The sequence below is a fragment of the Engraulis encrasicolus genome, chromosome 14, assembly GCF_034702125.1.
Source record: "Engraulis encrasicolus isolate BLACKSEA-1 chromosome 14, IST_EnEncr_1.0, whole genome shotgun sequence".
NCBI classification, from domain to species: Eukaryota; Metazoa; Chordata; class Actinopteri; order Clupeiformes; family Engraulidae; genus Engraulis; species Engraulis encrasicolus.
Genome location: NC_085870.1, coordinates 34,441,022 through 34,451,426, shown reverse-complemented (window position 1 = coordinate 34,451,426; position 10,405 = coordinate 34,441,022). Strand labels below are relative to the sequence as shown.

General features: G+C 40.9%; 1 protein-coding gene across 3 annotated transcripts in view; it reads right to left on the bottom strand.

The window, feature by feature from the left end:
- myh7ba (myosin, heavy chain 7B, cardiac muscle, beta a) overlaps window positions 1-8,835 on the bottom strand; it is a 64,061-nt gene extending 55,226 nt beyond the window's left edge. Inside the window, exons 1-11 of one of the 3 annotated variants that reach the window (XM_063215544.1) lie at window positions 8,408-8,835; window positions 8,127-8,230; window positions 7,804-7,947; window positions 7,481-7,637; window positions 5,521-5,548; window positions 5,160-5,256; window positions 4,399-4,419; window positions 3,617-3,709; window positions 2,618-2,681; window positions 2,248-2,346; window positions 885-988 (exon numbers count right to left, since the gene is read on the bottom strand). In XM_063215544.1, coding sequence (XP_063071614.1) covers window positions 885-988; window positions 2,248-2,346; window positions 2,618-2,681; window positions 3,617-3,709; window positions 4,399-4,419; window positions 5,160-5,256; window positions 5,521-5,548; window positions 7,481-7,637; window positions 7,804-7,947; window positions 8,127-8,230; window positions 8,408-8,504 — 1,008 coding nt within the window. In that variant the 5' untranslated portion in view covers window positions 8,505-8,835. Of the gene's footprint in view, window positions 1-884; window positions 989-2,247; window positions 2,347-2,617; window positions 2,682-3,616; window positions 3,710-4,398; window positions 4,420-5,159; window positions 5,257-5,520; window positions 5,549-7,480; window positions 7,638-7,803; window positions 7,948-8,126; window positions 8,231-8,407 lie in introns of those variants that run through there. The other 2 variants (XM_063215542.1, XM_063215543.1) reach the window with 2 other exon arrangements.
- Window positions 8,836-10,405: the final 1,570 nt, after the last annotated feature.

Below are 10,405 nucleotides of genomic sequence, written 5' to 3'. Positions count from 1 at the left end.
TTTTTATTTTAACATAGTTAAAATAAAAAGAAAACAACAAGAAAGAAGAAACATTGAGTGCGATCCATTTCCTACTACTAGATTACTTCAGAGACGCACCAACAAGACGGAAGAGTGCGTGTGTGGAAGATAACCAAATCATATACAGCACATTGGTTTTATATTATGTATGCTTTGATCAGAGACTGTGGTCACCTTTTTAATGTAGCCTACTGTCCTTTTTAATATACTGTATGAACCCATATGTTGCAATGCACAGAATACTCATCTCACAATCGACTGTACATAAGATGACAACACATGCAGGTCAGCCACACCAGACAAAGCCAATAAAAAGGTCAATACATCTCCCCACAGACAATACCACTGCTGTGACATCAGACTTCAGAATTTGAATTGTCATTTGTCAGTCGCCTACTGCACAACTACTAAAATGATGAGACCACACCCTCTTCTTATGATGGCTGTATATATGTTACACCATTTTTGTCCAAGTGGAAATCCTGTATCCAGCACCTTTAAACAAAAACTTGGTGTAGTGTGTGCATTGGTTTTCCCTTCAAAAAAGCCAACAACACAGAACCCAATGCTAGCATCACCATTATTGTTGTTGTTAGCAATTGATCACCATTACTTGCACCAACCACTTAAACGTGGATAAATTATATTTATGTGTGACTTACATCAAAGGAAAAACAAAAAATGAAGTCTGCAACACCAGGCTCCCATTTCTCTTTCTTTTAATATGGCGTTTTGGGCAGCAGGCCCTTCATCAGATGTATGCAGACTTTATTTTTTGTTGCTCCAGTTTACTTCACTTAGTCTAGTACTCAATGGTATTGAGAGGGATGTGTGTGTGTTTTTTCTGATCTCCACAGACTTACATCGGTGGCCATGAGTTCCACGCAATCATCCATGCTCTCCACAGTGGTCACTCCCTGGGAGCAGAAGTGGTAGTCATACGGGTTGGACGACACCAGCAACATGTCTGTAGAGTGGGAGGGGGAAAAAGTTGCATAGATAAGCAAAGCCATTTAGTTCACTCATTGGTGGATGCAGGAGGGCAGGGAACCAGAAGCATATCTTTAAAGGATAACTTCAGTCCATTTCAACATGCAGTTGTAATGCTCACACTACCCTGGACTTGTCAGTACCTGAGTTTTTTCTTCTTCTTTTGCCTTTTCCGAGATCAGGGCAGCACTTTGTTTACATTTCATATTACATTACATTACATACTTGTAGACAACTAGCAAACAGTGGTACCTTTTGGGAAAATGTTTGGAGTAGGCCTATGCTCAATTTTTTTTAAATGTAAACAAACGCTGGCCCCATTAGAATAGCTCATATCTCGGAAAGGGCTGACCCGAAAAATGTGGCATCACCGGGTACTGACAAGTCAAGGGTAGCGTGAGCAATACAACAGCATATTGAAATTGACTGAAGTGGTCCTTTAATTTCCTTCTGGGGATCAATAAAGTTACTCTACTCTACTCTATGTCTGTACAGCGTCATGAGAAAAAAAAGTTGTCCAGATGCATAAAATGAGATACAAAAAATTAATTTAGTTCACTCATTTTTCCCCCTCATATTTCTGTCATATTTCCTCGAGAAAGTTAATGAACTGAAAAATTAAATCTGTGATTGATATTTTGGAACTGTTAATGACAAAACCGTTCAGAGAATTGAGCACATTTGCATCACAGTGCCAATAGGAGCGTTCATTCTTCTTCTTCTTTCATTATTCCACATAGTAGAGAGCCTACTCTCTACTATGTGGAATAATGAAAGAAGAAGAAGAACTACTGTCATATTTACTGAAACTTCTGTATTATTCTCTCAAAAATCAAACTATCACAGAGCTTATTCTAACCAGTGCTTGAAAAAAAATCATTTATTTAACTCTGTACATTTCCTATTTCACAAACACTTTTTTTAATATCCAGTTGAACATGCAATGTTTTGCGTCCAACTACATATAATTTTGGTTTTTTTACCAAAATGCTATATATCCATTAAAAAAATTATGATAATGTGTTTATATTCTACTTTTCAGTTAATACTGATTAAATCACTATTTTGTCATTTGAATTTGTTTAGGAAAAATCAGGTAACATTACAAAGTTCCTCAAATTAATTAATAAATACACTCTTTTTGAAAAATACATTTAAATGGCTTCTATTGCATTTTGGAAAGAAACTCCTCATATGAAAGCCAAGTCTTTACTACAAAGAGCTTAAGGCCGTTACCTATAAGCTCAGGCTTCTTCTGGGACATGATCTGGTAGTAGATATGATAGCTCCTCTCCCCCGGCTGCTGAAATATCACTCTGGATTTTTCCAGAAGATCTGAAAGAAAAAGAAAACTCATTAAGAAACATGCAAATGACTATGACTACATGACACTGATGATGTGTCTGTTTGTGCAGATGGACCCTCTCACTCTTTGCTGAACATTACAGAGAACCATAGAGGTAAGAGATTAAGACTTGGTTATTACCATTTTAGTGACGGTAAGGTTATAACAGAGGTTTTGCAAAAAAGGATTAATAATTGTATAGGTCTGTATGGTGCTGTGTATTAACTCGTATATTTGTGTGAATGTGGCACTACAACTTACAGATGTCAATGTCAGCCGAGGCCAGCCTCCCATTGGGTCCAAAGTGGATCCTAATAAACTTGCCCTATAGAAATGCAAATAAAAAAACCCATTTCAAATGTATCGCCAACTCAACGCTACACCACAGATATGTCATATTATAGGTAAGTGATTCCCACCCTGTGGCCTGAGGCTCATTGGTGGGCTGCGAAGCTATTGCAAGAGGACAGTGAAATCATTTTCGACAAATCTAACTAATAAGTTGTGTATGTCTGAAAATAAAATAAAGATGCTGAGTGCATTTCAAAGCAGGGGGACAGCATGAAAGTTTCAACCCTCCATTGACTATTGACTATTTATTTGAATTTTACTGTTTATTAGGTCAGAGGTGGGCCGCAGACATGTGTGAGATATTCAAGTGGGCCCCTAGTTAGAAAAGGTTGGGGACCTAGTTCAACAGCCTTCAGCACAGCCTTCAGTACAGCTGCTGTCTCATTCTCCCTCTGATGAAATAAGATGGACAATTTCAGTGATGTCCAAAACATTTTGTAATGTCCAAAGCATCTTAGAGACACAAAGCAGGACCTTGGCCTACGGCACAGCACTGTGACCCGGGTTCGATTCCAGCCCATGGTCATTTCCCGATCCTCCGCCTTCTCTCTCCCTCGCTTCCTGTCACTCTCTTAACTGTGGTGAAATATCAGTTTGCCTGGTAGAAAGGACCAACTTACTAGCCACTTTGAGCCATTAGTAAGCATGGGTTTAGGTAGTAAGATTAACATATAGCCATTTTGGATGGTGGTGAAAAAAAATAGTTTAGAGCCATGGTCCTATCACAAAACAAATGAGTAAGGTCTGCAACGCTGTTCTATGCTCCCAAACAAAGTTTTATGGCACAATTCATTTCATTTAAGTTATCTTCTGTTTGGTTCAGCACTTTACTGGTGTGCACGTTTTTTTTTTTGGACTATCACAAAACAAAGGCATATAAGGGCAAAAACAAATCTATAAAAGACTCACAAAGCGGGAGGAGTTGTCGTTCCTGACGGTCTTGGCGTTTCCAAAGGCCTCCATGGCGGGATTGGCCTCGATGATCTGGTCCTCTAGCGTGCCCTAATGCAATGACATCATCAAAAGAAGGACATTTTAGACAAAGACCCCCAGATGTGCTCTTTAAAATCTGTGACCCTGCATAGATTCATGAGGCTTGTTGTGAAGGTGTGTATTATTAGTAGTAACCCTTTCATGCAGACGGGATCGCCAGCAATCCCACTCATTCATTGACTGTTTTTTTTTTTTTTAACGTAGCCCCATAATGCACGCCGTTCCACCAGTGGAACACTGTAATAGACATTGAAAAGTTCACTACCATGGAGTGTGTGCACTACAATGACATAACACAAGGCCTTTAGTAATGCACTACAACTTGGTCATTGTCATTCTGGTAACAGCAAATGTATAATGGCATGCCATAACAGGTTAACTACATCATAACAGCATTGCTACGACATTACCAAGAGTCTTACATGATATATTATGTCATGGTCATTACCATTAGCATAACAAAATGTTTATATTAACCCCTTAAGACACAATCACTGTTATACATCTGCTATTACCAGAATGACAATGACCCAATTGGTAATGTAGCCTATTATTATAGAGCCTGTGAAATGTTGTGGAAGTGTAGTAATATGGTAGTTAAGTCTTTTCAACAGCTTTCCCCTGATGGAGGGATGTTATGCATTAAGAGGCTAATAGGTCTGCATGAAATGGTTTTCTACAGCCTCTACTGAACTAACCGATCTAGCAGCTGGAACCCCCTGTAAAAAGCCACGGTAAAGGGATATTAGTCTAACAACACATACTGTACCTCTATATCTCTACTACCGCCACCAACAGCCAGTGTATGAACACTATTCACACTGAACTGAACCACAGACTGGCCAGTCACACCAAAATACAGAGTACCAAAAATGGTCTTTCTAGATTACGGCTGACATTGTTTGTTTACGATCATATCTATCGCATTAAAATGTATCTGCACTGGCCATCATGTGTTTCAGTAGCACAGGTTTAAACTATGGATCTCACCAATCCAACCCATCCTTGTTAGTGGACTCGCATTTCTCAAGAGGCGGTGCATTAATTAACATGTGTATACGTACTGTAGATAATTACGCAAAATGGGTTTTTACAGTATGTGATGATAAAACTGTGGTGATGTGGTGAGAAAAAATTGGAATAAGACAAAAAAAGAGAATTAATGGAGGGCTATGTGAAGAGTTAATGCTTAGGCTACTGTAAGAAGGGGAAAAACACAAGAGATAAATGATGGAAAAGACAAAAATCTTAGACGTAAGAAGAAAAGACAAAAGTGGGCATGGTACCAGACAAAAAGGTGGGCTTTTGTCCCAGATTTAGGATGAATGTTTATCACAAGGTGACACACTCTCAAAAGGAGGTGAAAAAAACACATAAAAAAATGTGAGGAGAAGAAAAACAAAACAGGAGGGAAAATTCAAAATCCAAAAAAAAAACCATGGATGACGTTTGGTCTTACTCCTTTCTTAGCAGATGCTTCCCCCAGGGCTGCTACTATGGCAAAATACTGAATTACACGTTTCGTGTTCACAGTTTTGCCAGCACCGGATTCTCCGCTGAGAGCAGTCAAAAATGAGTTAAGGACATATTTCATGCCATACAAAAAAAACCCAAGAATGCTAAATTGTGCCCCTCAACAAATACTATTAATTAAATAGGCTACATAAATAATAAGTCCCAAAATAATTCTTAGCTGTCAGTGAAACAGGAGTGGGGAAAAAATGGTACCTTTGCTGAGTTGTTTGCTGTTGACCATATTGCACAATGGTCATTTTTTTATTTATTTTATTTGGTAGTTACTGGTTGTAAAGGCTACTTACGTGATAAGCATGGACTGGTTCTCACGATCTGTGTGGACCAAAAACGCAAAGATTAAAATATGTAGGCCTACTGGCACTCACTATCACTCACTACTGTCAATGCAACAATACATTTACACAACTTACATTAAGCTCAGTAAGTTTACAACCCCTCTGACTTCAAATGTTTACACACACACACACACACACACACACACACACACACACACACACACACACACACACACACACACACACACACACACACACACACACACACTTGCGTCTTCTATGACTTTAAACGGCATAAGCATAATTATAAAAACAGATCGTTGTACATACATGCGTTGTACATACAGTGCCCTCCATAATTATTGGCACCCCTGGTTGAGATGTGTTAAAAGCCTTAAAATAAATTCAGTGTTTATTGCAGAAGAATACTGTCACACTGAAAATTTTAGGAAAATGTAGCCTTCAACTCAAATGAATTGTAGGAAAATAAAAAAAATCCCTGACTAAAAAATAATTATTTTTCATTAAATCACCTGTTCCACAATTATTGGCACCCTTAACAATTCCCAGGAAATAAATATAATTGAAGCATTTCTGTCATTTCTACAGTAGTTTACAAAGTTTACCAGAGTATGTAGGAACATTTAATTAGTAATTCATCACTTCCTGTTTCCCTGGGGTATAACTATGACGTGACACAGAGGCCATTTCTCTTATCCACTCTTAAACATGGGAAAGACAAAGGAACACAGCATACAAGTGAGGCAGATGTACGTCGACCTACACAGGTCAGGCAGAGGCTACAAGAAGATTGCCACTCAACTGCAGCTGCCCATATCTACTGTGAGAGGAATAATTAAGAAGTTCAAAACAACTGGAACAGTGGTAAACAAGCCTGGACGAGGACCCAAGTTTATTTTGCCACCACGCACAGTGAGGAGGATGGTAAGAGAAATCAAAATATCTCCAAAGCTCACTGTTACAGAATTACAACAAATGGTAGCATCCTGGGGTCACAAAGTCTCCAAATCAACCATCAGGCGCTGTCTACACGCCAACAAGCTGTTTGGGAGGCATGCACGGAGAAAACCTTTCCTCACCCACAATCATAAACGCAAACGTCTGGAGTTCGCCCAGCGGTATTGGGGCTTCAACTGGGACCGTGTGATTTGGTCAGATGAGACCAAGATTGAGCTTTTTGGCAACAAACACTCTAAGTGGGTCTGGCGTGCCACGAAAGATGCGCATGCTGAAAAGCACCTCATACCCACTGTGAAGTATGGGGGTGGGTCAGTGATGCTGTGGGGCTGTTTCGCTTCCAAAGGCCCTGGGAAGCTTGTTAGGGTGCATGGCATCATGAATGCTTTGAAATACCAGGACATTTTAAATCAAAATCTGTTGCCCTCTGCCAAAAAGCTGAAGATGGGTCGTCACTGGGTCTTTCAGCAAGACAATGACCCTAAACATATGGCCAAATCTACACAGAAATGGTTAACCAGACACAAAATCAAGCTCCTCCCATGGCCATCTCAGTCCCCAGACCTCAACCCCATTGAGAACCTGTGGGGTGAGCTGAAGAGGAGAGTACAGAGGAGAGGACCCAGGTCTCTGGATGATTTAGAGAGATTCTGCAAAGAGGAATGGCTGAAGATCCCTCTTTCTGTCTTTTCCCATCTTGTGAAACATTATAGGAGAAGATTAGGTGCTGTTTTGTTGGCAAAAGGGGGTTGTACAAAATATTAACAACAGGGGTGCTAATAATTGTGACACACATTATTTGATGTCAAATAATTATTTCTTTATGTGGGATTTTTTCCCCACTGAATACATGCACTTGTATTGAAGGTTGGATTTTTCTCTTTTTTTCCATTAAGGTCCCATATTATTTAGAGAAAAATAATAATAATTGGAAGCTAAAAAACACATCTCAACCAGGGGTGCCAATAATAATGGAGGGCACTGTACATACGTTGCAACATGTCATTGTAGGCATTGTCCGCAATGGAGTAGATATGCGGCGGCGCCTCGGAGCGGCGCTTGCCTTTGTAGGCAGCTACCACAGGGGCCGTGTAGACCGGGAGCCACTTGTAGGGATTCACCGTCACACAGAACAGCCCGGAGTAGGTCTAGAGACACAGCAGACAGTCGCCAGTCAGAGAGTGCTGCACATTCACGACAGATGAGAATCCCAAAATCCCACAGCAGATCTTGGCGCCCGGCGGCATGCTGAGACATTTGACAGCAGCATGTGCTCGACACGACAGTGTATGGGGGATGCAGTCGGTAACTCACATAGATCATCCAGTTGCTGTAGCGCCTCCGCAGATTGAAGAGCACCGACGCCTCGTTCAGGTGGGTCAACATAGCCATGTCCTCAATCATGTCGAATTTAGGAGGGTTCATCTGCTGGATGTCATCCTCCTTCACGACAAGAAGCTGCAAGTGGTGACACAATTGTGAATAATGTGACTGACTAATTGAACTATAGTCAATGTTCCGAAAGTTTGGCAATTAGCGGGTTAAAAGTGCCAGTGTGTTTGCTTCAGCTGGTAACCACCGATAACTTGCTAATCAGCTAGTTTTTTTAGCATATCTTTTTGAATTAGGTGACTAACCTTTGCATCCTGTGTCTGTACAGTGGTGTTATCACCGTTGAGCTCCTTGATTTCAATCTCAATGTAAGCTTCCTTCTCATCCGGGATGAATCCCCGCTTCTTGCCTACCACAGTAACACAACCGCATTTAACAGGCGTTTACGCATCAGTCATAACTAGGCTATCTTTTAATAATCCACGGAAATACATATTTTTAGGCCTACAGAATAAGTTGTGCACGATACTGTGTGGTAACTGTAGCTTAAAAAAACAACTTGTGAGCACCAAAAGTTTAACAATACCATCAAATGCAACCGTTTGCACCGCCAGCAACTCCAGATCCGTCTTGCGCAGAAAGGGCGCTGCCTCACCAAACTCCTTCACGTCGAAGAGAGGCATGGTGCTGGCTCCGCAATGCTGCTTACACTCCACCAATGACTTTGATTAAAAAAAGTTTCCACACACCTTAAGAGAAAGAGGAAGTGTTAACCTTTCCTCGCTTAAAAAACCCTGTGTCTCACTTTTCTCTGAAATAGTTTGTTTCCAACAACAGTAAGTAATTCATAACATCCGTCGGCACCTGTCACATTAAGTCTTATTGTCGACACGAAGTCGACAAATAATATATATTTTTTATCTAGCTGATAAATTCCTCTCAAATATTTGGATAAACTTAAAAGACACGCGCCAGACAGCACGCGCCACAGCGAATGAGGAGGACTGACCTATGCGCGCACTGAAGGGCTAGAGAGTGCTCGAGCTCTGTGGCCCCTATTTATTGTCTCCATCAAGGTCACGCTTTGGGAAGATATGTCAAACATTATCATGTGTCACCTTCTCTGCCGCCCATTGGTGCACGGCGTGTGTTTCAATTGACACAAAAGGCAAGCTGCATTTAAACTTTGCGCAAAGCCCACAGCCGGTTATTTTTGTAACGGGAGAGCATGATTTAGGGTAAGTCGGAAGGAGGGGTGGCCAAATGGACCAAAGGGACCGAGTGTTCTGTGTTTACAGTGTTATTGTCAACTGCGGAACCACTATCGAGTTCACAACTGTTCAGGTTATGCGCGCGTAATTGACTGGATATATTGAATAGCGCGCTTGTAAGTTTTCCCTTCGGACAGAGCTGTCAAGGCCGAGGACCACGAGCAGGGTGCTCGGCTATTCTTCAAGGTGTGAATGAGATCACTGCTCGTGTCTACTTACCATTGCCATGTACTGTATCTGATTTGCGATTTCTGCGTTGCTTTCCCTCGGTCTGTTTATTCCATTATAGAGTCGTTGACACCTGGTGTGACACCCCCCTCCCCTCCCATGACGAGCCAAGTGGAGCTTTAGGGAAAGCTGAGACTCCTCCATGTCCTGCTTGCCTTGGAAGCCAACAACAATTCACAAGTATTCAATTAATAAAATAGACACATGTGTAGTGGCACCCTCTTCCCCCTCCTCTAATGACTTGTTCACAGCTTCTTTTGTTGTTGACGCCAACAGGGGGTCGGCCATTGTATACCACCACAGAAGCCACAGCCATAGGAGATATGATCTCAGGTCCCTGGGTGCCTGACATTAAACATTGCGCTAAAAATACCTCACGATATTCTGTCTCATTTAAGGATGCAGCATTGCAGTAGGGGGATTTTCATCAATGCTTTTGACTTTCTTTGGACTATCATAATATGTAGATGCCAAGTGGCATGGAAGAACAAAAGCTCAAGTAATTTTTTGTGGACTACGTGTCTACACAGGTATAGGTTACTTGTTTGCTTTGAAAACAGTCATAGGCTATAGGCCACAGGCCCAGAACATACAAGGAAGGATATGAAGGAATGTCAAAAATTTTGTTCCTAAAAAAGATTCTGCCTACACTAACAGTTGGAACCTGTTAATTGCAACCCACCACTACCCCCACCCTTTAAGTACAGTGGCTGCATTCTGAGAACGGAGACATTCCACTCCGAGCATCTGTCACCTAGAAATGGCCCCAGACTCCACACGGAAGGCGGGATGTAGCATCACTAAGAATCATAACTTAATTTCTTGAATCATAACTTAGAATCATAACTTAATTTCTTGAATCATAACTAAGAATCATAACTTAATTTCTTGGATCATAACTAAGAATCATAACTTCATTTCTTCTCTGATGTCGTAATGGTGTTAGCCCTTGTGTGGAAATTGTGATCATAAATTTTGTTTAATGTGACAAACAATTTTTCTTGCAGAGACTTTGCTAATTTTAAGATGAAGGCCTAGTTTGCCATTTAGATAACGAAACTGGCCTTAAATAACACCAAATGCCC